The following is a 20,327-nucleotide window of genomic DNA, read 5'->3' on the forward strand; positions in this document are numbered from 1 at the left end:
AAAAGAGTAACTAAACTAATCTTCACTAGAGTGAACTATCTCAAAGGAAAATCTGAGCGCTCCCCAAATCTCAAAATTATTATAATGAACTAGCAAAGCTGAAAAGAATGTACAGATAGTCCTTGACTTACGATTGCAATTGAACCTAGAATTATTTATTTATTTTATTAGATTTATATACCGCCCTTTCCCGGAGGACTCAGGGCGGTTTACAGGTCATTTTAAAATCATACCAATACAAAATACAAGTTAAAAGACAAATAAAAGATTAAATTATCCCTGAAAATAAAATTATGGTCATAAGTTGAGCATCACCTATCCAGACCTGATTTTTTAAACATTTTTTTTTTGCAGTGGTTGTTAAGAGAATTTATCCTCAGTGGGCTTTTTTTTTGCCAGAAACCAGCAAAGAGTTGCAAATTGCAGTCATGTGATCATAGTATGCTGCAAATGGCTGTAAACGTGAGCTGGTTTCCAAGCACCCAAAATGCTATCACATGACTCTGTGTGTGTGTGTGTGTGTGTGTGTGTGTGTGTGTGTGTGTGTGTGGTAACTTTAAGTAGCTTTTGTTGGGGGGGTTGTAACTTTGAATGGTTGTTAAGTGTCCTGTCATAAGTCAAGGACTACCTGTAAATTTGAGACTCAAAATAATTATTTTAAGGGAGAAAGTTGTCTCCACGGTGGGATAGGTATTAAGTAAACCAGCCCAATGAATTCTCTGAAATATTTCCTTGGCGAGAAACTTAACTAATCCAGAGTTCTTTCATTCCATCTTCACCACCTTTCAAATTTATATTTTCCATTTGGGAAACACGAGGTGCAAAATTATGGGCACAGAGGAGGTGATGCTAGAACCCCGCCTTCAACTTTATGGAGGTAGGGTTGGGGAATAGAAATCCATAGCCTAACGTATTATACCTGTTTGGATGTGCTTTTCTTTATGCTAAAAATAAAGAAGATATGGATTTGAGTGGCTCTGGAGGAATTAATCTAGTTCCAGACATTGTTAAATGATCAGAGTGAAAACAGATCCTTACCTATTATGTATTGATAACGTTTCCTCTCTTTAGTTTACCTGAAGTGCCATCGCTGGTTGATGTGGCTAACTTATCTGCTCAATGGGATGACTCCTTTTTCACAATAATGAAAAGCTACATCTTCAGCCATGGAACAGTAGCATCTCGACCACCGATACAAATAGAAGAACTGATTGAGAAGCCTGGGGGTATCTTAGTACGATGGTGCAAGGTGAGTTAGCAGCCTTTTCAGGATCAGATACATAGATGTTTTCTTTCGTGTTGTTCTTAACCCAACAGCCTGGTGGTGATTTTGCAATGGGCAGAAACACATTACAGGTAATCCTCTACTTACGACCACAACTGAGCCCAAAATTTCTGTTGGTAAGCAAGACAGTTGTTAAGTGAATTTTGCCCTATTTTACAATGCCACAGTTGTTAAATGAATCGTTGCAGTTGTTAAGTTAGCAACATGGTTGTTAAGTGAATCTGGCTTACCCCACAGACTTTGCTTGTCCAAAGGTTGCAAAATGTGATCACATGACCTTGGGAAGCAGCAATGGTCGTAAATATGACCCAGTTGCCAAGCATTTGAATTTTGATCATGTGACCATGGGGATGCTGCAATGGTTGTAAATATGAAAAAATGGACATAAGTCACTTTTTTCAAACAGTCACTAAATGAACTGTTGTAAGTCAAGGACTACCTATATGTGGAAGAGGTTTGGGATCTTTCCTTTCACATGAAAATCTCTTCCTTGAGAACAGAACACAGATAATGGTTAATGCAATGAATAGTGGTTATTATGTGGGCTTTATTGATTTCTATTTAAGATAGCATTCTTTTAAAATTGTAACTAATTTAATAGCTGTCTGATAACTGGCACATTGTGAAATAGATTCTATGTGATTTTTTCTCCCTCTTAATACACTAGTGTCCAAAATTGTAATAATTATTGTAATAATTGTAATAAAACTTTGTAATAATGCCGCTTGGGGGGGCGAAAGCCCTAATAAGCAGGAATATACATAGAATGAAGGCTACTGCTAAGCTTGTAAGCCGCCCTGAGTCTTCGGAGAAGGGCGGGCTATAAATGGAATTAAAATAAAATAAAAATAAAAAATAAAATAAAAGTGTACAGTAGAAATGCCACCTTTGGTTAAGTTTCCACCAATTTTTCTTCTAATTTCTTTATAACTGTAGCCTTGTTCACTTAATAATACTATTTTACATCGCTTTCTGGGCAACCAGTCAACTCTTTGCACCATTACTTTAATTTTATTACATTTTACAAACTCACTAAATGAAAGAGAAAAAAAAAACCCAACCAACTTGATAGCAATCACATAACACACTTGACAAATGTTCTCCTCTCAGCTCAAATACATGACATCAATAACTGAATCCTGTGATCTGATTGGCTCATTGCCGAAACAAGATGACACCTGATTGGCTCTCTCATGCTCATGCTCATTGGCTACAATCAGATGAAGGAAAGCTGCCTGATATCAACCTAAGCAAGTTGTGCTTCCTTTTTCTGGTTATTTGGCTATAACTTTGCATAGGATACAGTACAGATAATTGAACAAAGTATGTTGCATTACATTCTTGATTAAATTATCTTTCCATTGATATATAATTTTATGGTACTACTCCAAAAAAAAGTGGTGTTATTAGCCATCAAAACTCAAAAACACACTTTTCCCAAAAGGTTTCCACAATTTTGGCCACTGCTGTATTTATATCACATTTCCAGATACCTTGGGACTGGAATTCTCAGGATACCACCACATCTGGCTGGTGTAAGACTGGAAAATGTGTTTTGTGCCTAATTGCTCGCCCCACAATAGTAATTTTGCAATTGTGTCCATTGTAATATGGCTGATCATCCCCAGTGTGCTGCTAATCGCAAACTACTGCATCTGAGCGATCAAGCTTGAAGTCTAAACTTGAAGTCTTTGCATTTCAGAAAACAAGCTAGTTAAAACAATGTTTAAAGAAGGAAGAGTTTATGATAGGTAATAATGTAATTCCTCTTTGCTTAGGTTGATGAGGACTTCATCCCACAGGACTACAGACTTCAGTATCGCAAGAGCACCATTTGCCATTTCGAAGATGCGTACATCGGTTCAGACACAGAATTCATGGTGTTGCACATCGACCCCAACATCGATTATCAGTTCAAGGTTTGTGCACGGGGAGACGGCCGTCAGGAATGGAGTCCATGGAGTGTTTCTCAAACTGGGCGTTCCACATTAGTGCCTCATGGTATGTATTTGGTCATTTTATTCTGCAATAAAAATATTTCAGTCTCGCTTCATCTTTTTTTCCTTGACTTGGAAATCTAGTCTATTGCTGTCAGGCGTTTGCTCTGTATGATTAATTTTCACATTCAGGTACATTTGTTTGGTGCTAAGGCCATTTATTATGCAAACATTTAGCTTTATGAAATATTGATACATTTTCAGGCGCAGAGCATATATGTATGAAATAGTTTAAAACTGGTTTTTAAGCAACATTTTAATTCTGAGCTCTCCTTTAAAAATGGAAGCTTATTGATCATAAGGAGGCTTCTGTCATTGGTTAAGCTCATAGGTTTGTATGTGATCAGATTGTTTGTGAATTACAGTTAGTCCTGTAATTTGAGCCCCAAATTTCCATTGCTAAGCAGGACAGCTTAGCAGTTTTGCCCCATTTTATGACCTTCCTTGCCACAATTGTTAAGTGAATCACTGCAGTTGTTAAGTGCAGTTGTTAAGTGAAACATTCAGTCACTAAGCAAATCTGGCATCCCCCATTGACTTTGCTTGTCAGAAGCTGGCTGGGACGGCGGTGATCACATGACCCCTGGGGGCAATGCAACTGTCATAAACACATGTCAGTTGTCAAGGGTCCGAATTTTGATCACATGACCGTGGGGATGCTGCAATGGGCGTAAGCGTGAAAAACAGTCGTAAGTCGCTTTTTCCAGTGCCGTTGTAACTTTGGTCGCTAAACGAACTGTTGTAGGTTGAGGATTACCTGTAGTTTGACTTTAATTTACTAGTCGAGGGCTACTTGTACATTCTTCTTTGTGCACTTTCCTATATCTTGGAATGTGTACACAACGTAACTAAAAAGGGAAGCAAAGCACATATTTTCAAATCTAAGGCAGAGCCTGTAGTGTCAGTGAACTAAGAATATTACGTTTTGTAGGTTTTTTCCGGGCCAGGGGCCTCTGCATTACTGTCGGTTCTTCTTTCCTTAGAATGGACTCCAGGTATGGAGGGCTACAGCTTGAGCAGCCGAAGAAACATAGCCCTTCGAAACGATTCGCAGGCAGGTGGGGTGCTGTATTCCAAGGCTCCAACTTACTGTTGTGGCCAGACGCTGACATTCCGGTAAGGAAAGATGAATCAATCAATCTGGTTGTATTTTCCCAAACAGGATTTTTTTTTAAATCCCATTTATATCCCGCCCTTCTCCGAAGACTCAGGGCGGCTTACAATCTAAGAAGCACAAATCAATGCGCTTAGCAATAGCCTTCATTCTATGTATATGCCTGCTTATTAGGGCTTATTAGGGCTTTCAGCCCCCCCCCCCCCCCCAAGCGGCATTTTTTTTTTACAAAGTCAGCTTATTGCCCCCAACAATCTGGGTCCTCATTTTACCTACCTCGGAAGGATGGAAGGCTGAGTCAACCTTGAGCCTGGTGGGACTCGAACCTGCACTAATTGCAGGCAGCTTGTGTTACTTAAGGAGGCATCAGCCCACTGCTCCACCAAGGCTTTGATGGCATCGATCTCTTCCTTTGCTGAGTTGGGCTGTGTTCTAGTTATCCATGGTAGACTCTCTAGGTACCGTGTTTCCCCCAAAATAAGACTGGGTCTTATGTTAATTTTCGCTCCAAAAGACACCTTAGGGCTTATTTTCCAGTTAATACCGTGGGGAAACACGGTATTAATAGCCGGGAGACGAGGAGCAATTGACGAGAAGCAAAGACAGGGGGACGGAAGGGGGCTTAAGGGGCCAAGCACAGGATTTTGAGCCAAGAAGCAGGGAAGAGCAGCAGAAATGGAGGGGTTAAGAGGCAATCCACATCTCCTTGCAAGCCATATGTTTCTCCAATCCCCCTCCCTTGACCCACAGTCTCACCATATGGGCTGCACGGCTGGGCTTCAGCGGTGGCAAAAGCGATCGGGGATGGCGGTCCAGTCCCAGCACGCATCTGGGGAAGACTTGAACTGGTGGCTACTTTCTCCTGCTCCTCCTCCTCCTCCCCTGCTCCCTGCTCCTCTGAAAATGACGGGGGACCGAGCAGGGTCGAGCAGGCTACGGATCGAAGACGAGGGGCAGAGGAAATGAAAAAAGGTCGCCAAAGCTGTCCCTTACCCAGCTCCCCTCCTCTTGTTCCTCCGGCTGCGATCGCAATATTGCCTGAGGGATCAGCAGGAGTTGATCCCAAATTAGGCATCGGGGGTGGGGGTGGGGGAGGGAGACACATCAAATGTGTCAATAAAGACCTTGCTCATTAAACCAGCTAAATCTTCTGTCCATGCTTTAACCCCCGCCCCCCCAGCATTTAGAAGCTGGAGAGGAATTCAGTCTGGCTGCAAATGGAGGAGTTTTGCAGCGCTCATCCAATCTAGCCTGCCCGCTGCCTTGCCTCTGCCTCTTGCGAAGGAGTGCAAGAACTCGGCTCCGCTCCCCACTGCAAGACCATTTTTAAACAAAACCACTGCCAGGAGTGCTTCTCTCTGGCAGGTTTACCTAAACTTGCCTGATCTCACACCGAAAAGCTTGTCAATCACTTGAAGCTCAAGGAGCCCTTCTGGGAGATTTTAAAATGGGGGTTAAAAATGAGGCCGTTTGAGGCTGCACGCTTTGGCAAGAGGAGCTTCAGCTGGGGAGAGGAGGGGGGGGCAATTTATCTTTCACCCAGAGGTGCACATGCTCTCTCACACCCCTTCGGACTCGGCCACTCTGGCCTTGGGATGGGTGGAGGGGACCGGGGGATCCCTGGGAGAAAGGCGGCAAGGACGTGAATCTACTTCAGCTGCGGCTAGCTGTTTGCCTGCTTACCAGCTGGGCAAGCAACAGCCGAGGTGACCCTGCCGGCACTACCTTAATTGGGGCTTATTTTGGGGGTAGGGCTTATATTACGAGCATCCTGAAAGGTCATGCTAGGGCAGTGATGGCGAACCTTTTAGAGACCGAGTGCCCAAACTGCAACCTAAAACCCACTTATGTATGGTTGGGTGCCGGGTGGGCGTGGCCCACTGCGTGGGCGTGGCTGCAGTGTAATGGCAGAGTGAGTGGGACTAAAAAGTTCAATCAATCAATTCCAAATTTGCGAGATCTTTTTATTTTCCCACGAGAAGTTAAAATTGATTGATTGATTGAACCTTTTTTTTTAACATGGCGGCGGAGGCCTAAAGCGAAAAGGTTTTATAAAACCCAGCTGAAGGCCTAGGACTGGGGCGACGGGGCGCGTGCCCACAGAGAGGGCTCTGCGTGCGTGCCACAGGTTTACCACCAGGGTGCTAGGGCTTATTTTCCAGTTGGGTCTTATTTTCAGGAAAACACGGTATCACTTCTGGTTTTTATGCTCAAAAAAGCCCAAAACAAATGAAACCTAGGCTTTAATTTGAAGATTAAGTAATTGTGTACAGGTAGCTCCATTCAAAGGATGGCACCTTTGGGACAATCATGACCTGAACAATTGAGACTCTTCATAGACATGTGGGAACAGAGTGAAAAGTGGAATCAGCCTAGAATCCCTATGTAGCCACAGGAAAAGTTAAGCCCTTGTGTGCCAGATCATTGGTTGAGAAGATTCTTCTACATAAGCTTTTAGCAATGAATCAGTTTAATTGAATCTTCATGTGTAGGCCTGCTCTTTCCCACCTGATACCTTAGCAGTTTTCCCATCAGGTGTCCTGCCCTCATAATCACTTCCCATGTTGCTGGTACTGTTTAGAGCAGTACAGCAGCATGGCATAGCTGGCTGAGGAATTCTGGGAGCTGAAGTCCACAAGTCTTAAAGTTACCAAGTTTGAAGACCCCTGGCTTAGACATATCCAAGGCCCTCCATCCAGGGCATTTAAAACCGAGTGACCTTTTAAAGCTTTTTTTTTTAAAACCAACTACTTGATATCTTGACTGAATTTATTTTTCCACCTAGCAAAACTATCTACAAAATGCTGAATTTCTTATTTTAAAATGGAATTAAATATCACTATGAATATACCTGCACTTGCAGTTTGGTAAAATCTCTGAGTGAATTGTGTGATCGCTCAGATGAAGTAAAGCTTTCTGTTTCCCTGGAGAAAATGAGCTGGTTTTCTGAACCATGATGACTCTGAATTGGTCTTCTAGTCCAGGGCTTTTCAGCCAGTGGTACCGGTACCACCTGTGGTACATTGGCACCTGGCAGGTGGTACACGACCATCCTAGAAAAGTGGTAGCGGAGGAGGGGAATGAGCTGAACTGGTGGCAGCACTGCACAACCCTGAGTGAGAGAGATGGCTGGAGCTGCAGGGCTGTCAGGGCTGAGCGGAAGTGCCAGGATCAATGCTTCTTCAGGGCTGTCAGGGCTCAGGGGAAGCGCCAGGATGAGCCCCAGGCTCCAGCTGGAGCTCGGCGCTGATCCTGCCGCTTCTGTTGAGCTTAGAAGAAGTGCCAATCATCTGGAAAGCAGCACGGATCCTGGCGGTTCTGCTGATCCCAGATGAAGTGCCGATCAGCTGGAATTTTGCAGCATCTCCAGGTTCTTGTGATTTACATTCAGATGCTTGGCAACTGATTCATATTTATGACGGTCACAGTGTCCCAGGGTCATGTGAAGTGACCAAAACCTGCTGCAACCACCCAGCAAACGGGGGGAATAAAAACCAAACACCCCCCACCCCTCCCCTGCTGCCAATCCTCAACAGAAATACAACAATGGAAACCTCGGACAGGAGGAAGAGTGCCGCCGGATGGGCAGGCAGGCGTCTTGCTCGGCTGTGGCTTGGGGGGGAACTTTTTTCAGTGCCATTATAACTTTGAAAAGTCCTTTTTTTTGGTCATCAAGTTTTTGACACCTTGCTAGGCGATTGGTGTTACTTGGATATTGCCATATCCTAAAAGTGGTACAATGGGTGAAAAGGTTGAAAAGGCCTGTTCTAGTCGTTCAAAGTCGAGTGGGAAACTGCTGCATTTCCAGCTTTGGCTGAATTACAAGTCTAGCAGTCGTCCAGCCACTGGGAGTCCAGCAGCATCTGGAGGGTGACCAGTTTCTCCCTTCCTAGGTGGGCTTTTCTACTGTTGGGGAGCCTTTAATCATTTGAAATCAAAACATTCCTAGTTCAAGTGAAGTGCATTTCCTGTTTCGTCGTGGAAGAAAGATAGGATTCAGTTACTGGACATTTAGGTTTAGGGAGCTCGATTGTTCCAAGCTGACCCATCCTTTTGTCTTAAATGTTGGCTTTTTCTGTTACTTGGCCTTGGGCTTTGCCTACCCCAAACTTTGTTTTCCAGCAAAGAAGAATGTCTGTCCTTGAATTCTCTAGATTTCCTTGGCCAGGCTTTTTCCTCCTCCTCTTCGTCGCTGTGGACTTGATTATCTTTCTCCTCAAGGGCTGGTTTGCTCTTCTTTTGTGCTGGGGCTGACAGGATGTGTGTGTGAAAAAAATGGGAAGCAATAGCCTTTGCCAAACTGCAGAGAAACAATGAGGTCAATACTCAACTGAAGGAGGAGAAAGTCCCTAGGGAATCCAACAGGGTGGGATTTCATTTCAAAATTTGAAAAAAAAAATCCAAGGGAGATGCGAGGGAGTTTTGGATAACAGCGAGAGATTTATGTCATAACCTAAGCATATAGCAGGAAGAGAGGCTGACATTTTGCTCTTTTGTGGGTCTTGTTGGAAGAGGAGGACAATGAATTGAATCTCCTTTTGTGATGATATAATTGCTTTCGGAAACTGGAAAACACTCTAAGCTGCCCTCCTCCCGACCTTTTTGCCTAAGGTTTTGATCTTTCAGAGTTTGGGTTGGGGTTAGAAGGGTTGTGTTTAGCTGTTAGATTTATCAGTGTTGGGTTATTTGGTTTTGATTGGTTTCTATACTTTGTTTCTGCAAGACATCAACAAGCTTTTCTGGATAGATGTTGGGAAATGCCCAGCCAGGCAAGGAGGGAGGAGGAATCAAGCGGGGAGATAGCCTTGAATCACTTTGTAGCCAAAAGAGATCCAGGACTGCCCCTCTCCAAGCTCTATGAAACCTTATATCTCTGTTCCCAAGGGAAGGAAATCTCTGGGCAGATTCCTGTACTACGGGCAGAATACAATAGAATAGTTAGCTTGAACTCTGTGTGTGTGGCTCTGGTTATTTGTACTGCACAATAGGTGTGTGTGTGTGTGTGTACAGGAGATTTTACTTAATTTTTTGAAGTACATCATGGATATACTGTAAATGCAGATTCCTAAAAGAAAGATGCACAAGCTTGATGGAGTCTGATTTGATATTTGGTTTTTTTATTTTTATTTTTAGTAATGGAATTTATTTTTTTGATTAAGAAAGTTTGCACAAACAATTGAAAATAATGCTAAACCTTGAAAAAAGGAAGAATATTCTGTAGCGCGGCTCAGTAAATAAGCAAAATGATGAAGCAACTTGTAACTGCTTTGGCATTTCAAGAAGAAAGAAATGTTTAATGGCTGATTTAGATGGCCACAACTGCCCCATAGCCATTACCACATTCCTATGCTGCAGAGGGGTTGATGGGTACGCAGAGGTTGCAGAGGGTTGCAGACAGGCCAACTGTCCAAGCAACTCCCCAATCCCAACTGCGTGTTGTGTGGAGGTGCAGGCCTTGCCTGCTGATTGGTTCTGACTTCCAGCTGGGAGGTGGGGAGAGGCAAGGCACGTTCAAGTGGGAAATGTTAACATTTGCTGTTGTATAAAAAGAATGACTATGCAACCATCCTACATACATTCCGTGCAGTGCTGTGCAGCAGAGGTCTCTTCCAACCTTTGTAATGTACTTGATCAGTCCGATAGGAGTTGGCATTTTAGTGTCTTGCTTGCATATCGGGGCAGCACCAAATGGAAGATCTTGACAGTCCCAGCCTATGTCCTGTTCAAAATCAGTCTTGTATAGCAGAGGTCCCCAACCCCGGTCCATGAACCGGTACCGGGCTGCGGCATACCAGCAACTGGTCCACACAAACAAGCAAAGCTCCATCTGTGGGATGCAGGCAGCACACAAAATGCACCCATGGAAAAAATCTTTCTCCATGGAACCGGTCCCTGGTGCCCAAAAGGTTGGGGACCTCTGTTGTATAGGGTTAGGGTCCTATTCTGTATTTCAGAGATTTCATTAAGTAATGTTTCAACTTCACATGTGTCTGGAGTTCCCTTCCTCCCTCTGAATACTGTAAGGTACCAGTGTTACCAGGAATCAAGCAATATATAATTTCAATAAATAAATACATGTATAAATGTAAAGGTTCCCCCGCACATGCGTGCTAGTTGTTTCCGACTCTAGGGGCCAGTGCTCATCTCCGTTTCAAAGCCAAAGAGCCAGCGCTTGTCTGAGGACGTCTCCGTGGTCATGTGGCCGGCATGACTAGACACCAAAGGCGCACGGAACGCTGTTACCTTCCCACCGGAGTGGTCCCTATTTTTCTACTTGCATTTTTACATGCTTTCAAGCTGCTAGGTTGGCAGAAGCTGGGACGAGTAACAGGCGCTCACTCTGCTACGCTGCACTCTGGATTCGACCCGCCAAACTGCCGACCTTCTGATCGACAAGCTCAGTGTCCTAACCCACTGAGCCACCGCGTCATATACCTATGGTTTATTTTTAGGTTGCCATTTTATCCAGGGTTTGTGCTTTCCTGTAAACTTGGAAAACATTCTATTTTGGGCTTCTGTATCTGCAAGAAATTGCTGGATTGGAGCATAAGCTAATCCATATAACCAAATGGCATTTCCATGAACTGTAGTCATCCATCTAATAAAGATGCCTGGGTCACAGTTGGTAACCATTAGTTTCATGCTCTGCTTGGATACCTCCCAGAGACATCTAATCAGCTCCTTTTGGACATGAAACGCTAGCCTAGAGGTTTGTTCTCACAATGGACTTCTTATGTTCTTACCAGCTAGAGTTGTAATAAGAACTAAATGTAGCATCAAAGGGGAACACATCAAGCTTAGTGCAAAATTTCCACACCAAAATATATGGAAGTCATGGTTAAAACAGCTTAACTTAAAAACAGCCTTTTTTTTAAAAAAAAAAGTATCAGCAGCAACTTATAATTAAGGATGAAACAACTGCAGATTGTAAATCTCAGCTTGCTTTCTTTCTTTCTTTCTTTTTTTTTACAAGTAACCTTCTCTTATGGATTGCTTCCAGATGTAAGAGATTCCTCCTCCTTCCCCCATTTTGTAACATTAGCCTTCAGCTGAGTCTCTTCCTGAAGAAAAGGAAGACTGGCTAAAATATTAGCAGGACAATATGGTTCCTGTTTTGAGGTCTACTCAAAATCGAGGGGAAGAATTAACTCACTGCTGCCCGAACTGTACTCCTTAAAAAACGGGGAGGGTTTTAACGTTTCCCTGTTTTTGAAATAATTGTGCTTAAATTTGGCTGGCACATGTACTGTATCTGCTTCGTTTTAAACACAAACTGTTATAAATGTGATTTCTTCTATAACAAACCTAGGGTGTTTTTTTTTCTTGTACAAATATACTGCCCAGAAGAAGCAGGCCACTTAAAGGTTTGCTACCTTTAGATAATAATAATAACAACAACAACAACAATAATAATAATAATAATAATAATAATAATAATAATAATAATAATAATAATATAGTAATAAACCTTTATTGTCAAAGTACAACATGTGTACATTGAGATTAGCTGAGCCTCTCCCCGTGCTCCCTCCCCCCAACACACAGTGACAACAAACCCTCCATCCTACCACACCATGTGAACCAACTACACCACACACCGGCCTCCCAAGTCAATCCTGCATAAGTTCACAGAGATTATATCCCATTCAAAAGCCTAACAGCCCACGGATAAAAGCTGTTTTATCTCCTACAGGGCAGGTAACATTCCCTTGTAACTTTTAAAAAGAAGGAATAAATTTTTGGCTCTTGCTCCTTTTTCTTGTTTCCTTCCTTTTCTTAGCAAACAGGATTAGCTCACATTTTATGATTGCTACTTAATACAGGCAGTCCTCGATTTACAACAGTTCCTTTAGTCACCATTCAAAGTTACAGTGTCACTAAAAAAAAGTGACTTATGGCTGTTTTTCACACGTGACTGTTGTGGTGTCCTTATAGTCATGTGATCAAAATTTGGATGCTAGGCAACTGACATGCATTTATGACGGTTGCAGTGTCCCGGGGTCATGTGATCACCTTTCGCAACCTTCTGATAAGCAAAAGTCAGCGGGGAAGCCAAATTCAGTAAACAGCCATGTTACTAAACAACTGCAGTGATTCGCTTAAGAACTGTGGCAAGAAAGATCATAAAATGGGGCAAAACTCACTTAACAGCTGTCTTGGTTAGCAGTAGAAATTTTGGGCTCAGTTGTGGCCATAGGTCAAGGACTACCTATATGTCTCAGAGTTTCCTCAGAGTTATAACCATAAAATTCCAAATGGCTTAAATGAAACTTGGGAGATAATTTTTCCTGTTTTTCTTTGGGTTAAGATTTGTATATTCTGCTATTCAGGCCGTGACGTCAATTGTTTGAAATTTCTGCTCACATCGCAGGTTTCTGCGCTTCCGATTGCTACCATTATTAATGTAGCCTCTGAACACATTATCTGTTCCGGAGATTCTGACAATAAATGCTTATTTGATTACTAATGAAAACTACTTTGGGCTTGTTTAAATAATGAAAAAGTGGGACATCTGTTCATAAATAAATAAATGAATGGAGGAGTGTTTGGTCTGAAAGTGGTACCCTGTAGAGAAAACTGAATCTTCCAAAGCAATGTTTTAAAGATAAATAATTATTCTTTCGAGACGGAAAAGCAACCAACCGTGACATTTTATGACAGCAAACATCTTATTAATTAATGCTGAGAGGAAGAATGTTACTTCTTCCAATATATCTGTAGTAGGAAGAAGACACTGTATGGCAGCTAGCTAGATAGTAGATGAATTGTATTGTTCAGAGCATCAGGCAAGAGCATCATGGTGGCGCAGTGGTTAGAATGCAGTTTTCAAGACTAACTCACTGCTCACTCCAGGAGTTTGATTCTGAGGGACTCAAGGTTGGCTCAGCCTTCCATCCTTCCGAGGTTGGTAAAATGAGGACCTAGAATTTGGGGGCAGGGCAATAGGCTGACTCTGTAAACCTCCTAGAGAGGGCTGTAAAGCACTGTGAAGCAATATGTAAAGTCTACAGTAGTGGCCAAAATTGTGGAAACCGTTTGGGAAAAGTGTACAGTAGAAATGCCACCTTTGGTTAAGTTTCCACCAATTTTTCTTCTAATTTCTTTATAACTAGTAGCCTTGTTCACTTAATAATACTTATTTACACCGCTTTCTGGGCAACCACTCAACTCTTCGCACCATAACTTTAATTTTATTACATTTTACAAGCTCACTAAATGAAAGAGAAAAAAAACACCCAACCAACTTGATAGCGATCACATAACACACTGATAAATGTCCTCCTCTCAGCTTCAATACCTGACATCAATAACTGAATCCTACTGTGATCTGATTGGCTCATTGCCAAAACAAGATGACACCTAACTGGCTCTCTAAGCACTCATGTTCATTGGCTACAATCAGATGAAGGAAAGCTGCCTGATATCAACCTAAGCAAGTTGTGCTTCCTTTTTCTGGTTATTTGGCTATAACTTTGCATAGGATACAGTACAGATAATTGAACAAAGTATGTTGCATTACATTCTTGATTAAATTATCTTTCCATTGATATATAATTTTATGGTACTACTCCAAAAAAAAGTGGTGTTATTAGCTATCAAACCTCAAAAATACACTTTTCCCAAAAGTTTTCCACAATTTTGGCCACTACTGTAAGTGCTATTGCTATGAGACATGGTTCTCCAACATCACTGGCAGAGATTTTCGTTTTCACTTGGCTATCGTATCATTTTAGCTAAAGATGCCACTGATCCAATGAAGGCCTTCCCTTATGCAAAACATGTGGGTGGTTGGTTTTCCCAATGCTAGAAATTTTCCATCTTTAAGAAAGATGACTTGAAGCAAATGGAAACTATCCCATCTAGTAAAGTAGCTTTCCCAAAACTGGTAAGTGTTGTAAGCACTGAAGACCAACATATGGGATTTGTATTTGAATATATGCGAGGAACACCAGATGGGAGAGAGCTGAATTGCAGATTCCTAGACTGTGAGATTTAAAGGAGGGTGCATTAATCAAGGACGTGGTTTATATTAACATTTTTCTAAATATAGCTGCTTTCCTTCCCCTCCCCCCACCCTTTCTCTTCACAGAATTGAAACAGTTGGCCAGCCAGACAGGAAAGATAGCATTGGAGTTTGTGTTGAGCAGCTCAATGGCTATGATTCTTTGCAACGGGATAAAGCTGTGTGCATTAGTACCAATGGTGAGTTTCAAATAGACCTAAATTGGCCCACCTTCTGACCTGCAATCTCTACCATATCCTAATGTTCTGTCATTTTAAGACCTACTATATATGGAATGACTGTATTATGATGTGGAGGAATCCAAAACAAGTGATGGAAAATAATAAGCGTGGTGATTTCCCAAGGTTGTCAGCGAAAGTGTGCAAAGAAGGCAGTGCCTTGGGAAACAGGCATGTCAATATTCTTGGAGTTTTTCTGTGCTCTGGCTGGTGTCAGCTTTGATGATGTCTAGCCACCGTGTTCCTTGACGGCCTGGTTTCCTTTTACATCATCATCATACAATCTCCTTTTTCATTTAATTTCATTCTAAATACATGAAGATCAGTAAGTCCTAAATTTTATCTCATTAAGCTTCTGTATGGAGAATTTAGCCCTTGACCCCAAACAACTGGGCAACCCTTTATAATGGTATTTTTAAGATTTGCCCTACCACTTGTAAATAACTGAGAACTGAGAAATTAAATTTCCCTTTTTTCTTGCTGCCAGTATGGTAAACAAGTGTAATTGATGTGCGTATGAGACACTATATGGAATAATGTGGGCGTCCTAACTATTTTGGGGGCAGTGGACGCTGTTATGGTCTTTCTTGGGAGATTTAACCATTAATAACTGTACTGGCTAAGAGACCAAGAAATGAGAATGTTCTGCTTCTCTATCTAGTTCTCTGGGTTGATTTCCACCATTCACTTTTGATTTGGGGGGTTGGATATGACAGTGAACAGATGCATGTGGGAGTAATAAAGTTGGGATAGCACCTTTGTTTGGCAAGCAAGCCAACTTTCTGCCTTTAGTGGTGAGAATATAATTTAACAAGGTGTCCGTGAAGTGTGTTGCAGGTCATTACAGGAGATGAATTCAGACAGCTCAGAAGTTACTTGATTTCCATGGGAAGTTGAAAAATGTGTTAAGTGACTGGGTAGGCTCACCAGCATTTCTTCTCTGTTGCAGGAGCTGTTTTTGTCAATGGAAAAGAGATGACCAACCAGTTGCCTGCGGTGACCTCAGGGTCAGCTGTAACCTTCGACATGGAAGCTGTGAATTTAGGCCCTTGCAATAATAATGGGGGGAACTTCAAACTCAGAGTGACAATTAGTTCCAACAACAGGGAAGTGGTCTTTGACTGGGTACTTGATCAATGCTGTGGCTCTCTGTATTTTGGATGCTCCTTCTCCTATCCTGGCTGGAAAGTTTTGGTGTTCTAACTCTTAGACCGAGAAGCAGTAGTTGTCTTTCAGTTGCGTCATTCAAAGGGTTCGGACTCCAATGACACAATTATTTGCCCATCCAGACTGTTAACTCTGTGTGTCTTTGGTATACTGCTGTTGGTTCAGACAAGAGTAAGCTGCTTAATGCCACTTTTCTGTGAGACGGACATTACTTGAACTCTGTCTTCTCAACTGGATTCACCTGAAATATTGGTGAAATGCTGAGTAACCTGGAAAATTTATGTAAGCTGTTGTGTTTGCTGTTCAACATCATGCATTTTGAGTATTATTTTTTAGAACAGCTCTCTCCATTTGGATGCTCTCCAGAGGTGCTGGACACGATCCTCCACAATCCCTAGTCAAAGGGGAATTGTCCATCTCTGGAGATCACTAAGAGAGAGGGTGGTTTTGTAAGAAAAAGGTAGAGATGATTCTGTTACTGTGGTCCTGCTATCGATGCTTGGTTATGCTTACTAAGTTTGCCTAGTGTTATTCTTTGGCTCAGGGTTAATGGACCAAAACTGTATGTATGTTTTCCTATTCATCAGAGTTCGGTACTGAAATGCTGCACCTCAACCTACTCCTGCCGAAAGCTTTTTGTCCACTGGGCAATAAGACCTTTTGGGCCTCTACATTATCCTTTTCCTTCAGTGCCTTGCTATTGACTGCAGAAGAAATCTGAGCTGAGACGTTTGTTTTGGCAAGTGCCTTCATTGGATGCTTCTGTTGAACAATATTTCACTCGTGAAAGAGAAAATTTCGTTCCTAGCATTTGTCGCTTAAGTGACATTTTTCCACTCCTCTGTGCTCATTGCAAGTGCCTTCTACAGTTTGTGCCTTTTTCAAGATGATATCACACAGTCCGAGGAAATATTTAGGGCGCAAATGGTTTAGACCATTCCTGAACACTTGGACGGAGTCTAGAGTTTTGTGTAGCAAATAAATGGATGTTCATCATGCCCGTCTTTACCTAGACTTGCTTTCAGATAATTTTATACAAAGTGGGGTCAGACCAGCAGGGTATGCAAATAAGGAGGTACCATATAAAAAATTAATGCATAACAGAGATCTCTTAGTGTGCATTTTAAAATTTGGTTGATGTAACCAAGTTAACAGGTGAGCCAGGTACTAACTTTAAGTAGAGAGTAACAGCTAATGCATTTTTGCTCAACCTCTGCAGTTAATTACCATTTTGCTGTTTTAATTTGGGCAACTGAAATCCCTCTTTTCCAGATCTCCTTTGTATGATTAAATTGCCTGCATGCCCATCTCCCAAAATGGGGAACCCAGTCTTGGCCGCTGTTTCCTTGCAATAGCAGTATCCTGTTAAGTAAGATCTGCAAACCAGTTTCTTTCTTACACTTTAAGTCTTCGATCCCAGGCCCGGAGGCTTTAGCTGCAGTCCTTAGCTGCCATACCCCGTCTGACAAGTAAGCAAAGAAAGAAGCTGCTGATAAAAAGAGCAAAATTCCTCCCTTCCCTTCTTACAAGGTGGGATTGCCAGCTAGGAGTACTCTGGTTTCAGCCCTAAGTAAAAGTTGTCACCAGGTATTAATGCGTGATCAAATGGTAGTAGGTCTTTTGGTTCAGGAATACGTAGCTGAGCCTTATCTCGTGGCCTATTGCAATCTGATGTTTTCTAGATATGTTTCACTTTCCAGTTGCTTATCAGAATTATGGGGTTGAAGTTCCAATATATCTGGAGGCAGGATTTGGGGGAAGGCTAACTGAATACTCTGTGGAGCAGAATCTACATAAAAATGGTTAGTTTCCCCCAGCCCAGCCCACCCTGATCTCAAGATACCCTGTAAGAAGCTGGAATTTAAGGATTGTAGAATCCTACCTCTGCCCCTCCCCGGTTTAAAATCAAGCCACGCCAAAACTCTTCTCTTCTACTCATATAAATCACCACCTTGCCTTATGTTCATGTGAATATAGACTGGGAAAGGATATTAATGTATTAACATCCCTCTCTTAAGAATGTCAGTTGCAAGCCAGATCATCCATATACTCTTTATCTCTCATTATTGATTTCTATGAAAATGTATTTGAGCATAAAACAAAACTGGTACAAAAGAAAGGGAATGAGATACTTTAGTTCATCTTTAGCTTTGTATGTTCATTATATAATGGTAGGCTGGAAGTTCCCCCTTCTTTTTAGAATGTTATGCATAAATCTAAATCGGGATTTGCAAAGGTATTCAGATGTGATGTGTGCTGTTTCCTCCTCTTGATTGCCAGAGGACATTTGCAATTTCATATATACCATACAAAATGCCTTTGCTATGTTCTAAAATAAGTAACCTTTTTACATCTGGTGATGGAATGGAGGACATAATCCAAATATTCAACTGTTAGAAGACCAAAAATATAAAGCAACATTTAAAACAGCCGGATGCTATCCAGATATCTGGGTTGTAGTTCTTATCCCTCCCTTGGAATAGAGTAAGATCTTCATTTTTGAATACACCACAGACTTCTGTCTTGTGTGAGGAAGGCATGTAGATGCTGAGCTAATAAGGAATTTTCTGAATTTCTTAAACTTTTGTAAAAGCTGTTTTGCTATAGCAATAGAAATTTGTTTCCCCAGCAAAGGCTGACTTTCTGCAGCTGGGGATGGGAGAGAAAGAGGAAACAGAGAGATTTTATGTCTTGAGAGGGTAAAGTCTGGGCTTTTTTTTAAAAAAAAAGCTATGAAACAGGAAAGCTATTCAAAAGCTTACCTTGAACCTATTTATGAGCAGCAAAAATGTTCAAAAGAAATTGAATCAGTATTTTAGAGCCATAAGAATTCTGAAAAATTGGATTCTTTGTTCAGACAATATTCATATGAGGTGGCAGTTCTTGGAGGCAAAGTTAGCATGGAATTATGTTTTGTATGCACTTGTATGTATTTACCTCAAGATACTTTGTATCATGACTTTTTAATAAAGGTTTGACTTTATTGTACCCTATCCAGTTATGGTGAAATCTTGTCTCTTGCCTATGGAAGTTCTCAATCATCCAGATCATGGTTGTCCCAAACATGCTTTTATTTTAAAATAAAATAAAAATATGTTTAAAATAAAAGCACCTTTGGGTCTTGTCTCTGTTGAACTTGAGAGTCATATCAGGAGATGAAGGCAAGCAGAAGATAAACATTTGCTTAAAATTATGCTGTAGGAAGCTGAGGGATTTTTTTTTGCAGGAAAGTTTGGCTCTAAAGTAATTTTATGAGCAAAGAACTTATTATTTTCAAAATCCTACATTCCTTCAGAAAAGGTGATGGTGTCGTTGTACTCATATCCAGGAATTTTCAAGTAGTTGTACACGTGTTCGAAGATGGACTGAAAAGTAATAAGATGGGCTATAGAGTAAATCAGTGATGTTTTAACATTTTTGGTGATTAGTAAATACAGCAACAGGAAAAAAAATAAACCTCTTGTTTCTGTTGTGGTAGGGCCCAAATTCTTTGAAAGTGTTTGGTGAAACTTCAGGTACAGAAAATTAGGAGCCATTGTTCAAAATCATTAGTGTTGCTTTCAAATAATTGCCAACAGTAGCTAGGTTGACATCTGCCATCCTACTAAAAGTTTTAAAGAGATTTAAATAATCAGAATTATTTACTTATTTAATTCATGGTTTGAATACTGAAGAGGTTACCTTTGGGAAATAACTTAGTTTTGAAAATGTTCATTACCTTTAGTACCAAAATAAGATACTAGAGTAGCAATATACAGAATAAGCCTTGAGGGCTTTGCAGTTTTATTCCCCAGAAACTTTGTGCTGAACATTATTACATCAGCTCATAATGGAACACAAGAATTTAATAAATGTATGAACAGAGGTATGTGTATGTCTGCCAATGTATATCTAACAAAATTTTTTTTCTTAGAAACAGCTGATCATCCCTCCTTAAATTAGGTGGTGCCATGGTTCAGCGGTTACAGCGGTGAGCTTGTCGATTGGAAAGCTGGCAGCTCGGGTTCGAGACCCGAGCGTCATTCGACAGGGTGACCTCCTGTTCTCATTCCAGCTCCTGCCAACCTAGCAGTTTGAGAGCATGCATATGCGAGTAGATAAATAGATACCACTTCAGTCCGAAGGTAACAGCACTCCATGACATCATGCAGGCGTCATGATTGCGGAAACGTCTTTGGACAGCGCTGGCTCAATGGCTTTGAAATGGAAAACACCGCCTCCTAGAGTCGGAAATGACTAGTGAAATAAAATCCTCAGGGACTCCTCCTTAAATTAGTGGATATTAATTCACCTGGAAAGTCTTTGTTCATAGTCTGATATGCTAAGACAGAAAGCAGACAAATTTTACATAGATAGGCGCTGCACCTTTAAAACACCTGGCAACCTAGAATTCCAGTGGATAGGACAATGGCATGTTGGTGTTAGGATTTTATTGAGAATAATTTCTCTTTATTTGTTATCTCTTTATTACAAGAAATGTAATATTTTGCCTCCGTTTGACAGGAGTTTCTTGCTACTGAAT

At 41.4% G+C, this 20,327-nt stretch overlaps 1 protein-coding gene across 3 annotated transcripts in view; it reads left to right on the forward strand.

The window, feature by feature from the left end:
• Window positions 1-20,327, forward strand: part of CRLF3 (cytokine receptor like factor 3) — a 54,061-nt gene that overhangs the window by 20,110 nt on the left and 13,624 nt on the right. The window contains exons 4-9 of one of the 3 annotated variants that reach the window (XR_014025569.1): window positions 1,072-1,249; window positions 3,064-3,286; window positions 4,266-4,398; window positions 14,487-14,599; window positions 15,588-16,087; window positions 17,506-17,607. Coding sequence is in view for 1 of the 3 variants with exons in the window: in XM_081320913.1 (XP_081177039.1) it covers window positions 1,072-1,249; window positions 3,064-3,286; window positions 4,266-4,398; window positions 14,487-14,599; window positions 15,588-15,841 (901 nt within the window). In the remaining 2 variants the exon portion in view is untranslated. Of the gene's footprint in view, window positions 1-1,071; window positions 1,250-3,063; window positions 3,287-4,265; window positions 4,399-14,486; window positions 14,600-15,587; window positions 18,799-20,327 lie in introns of those variants that run through there. The other 2 variants (XR_014025568.1, XM_081320913.1) reach the window with 2 other exon arrangements.

Source organism: Vipera berus (assembly GCF_964194415.1).
Source record: "Vipera berus genome assembly, chromosome: 2".
Taxonomy (NCBI): domain Eukaryota; kingdom Metazoa; phylum Chordata; class Lepidosauria; order Squamata; family Viperidae; genus Vipera; species Vipera berus.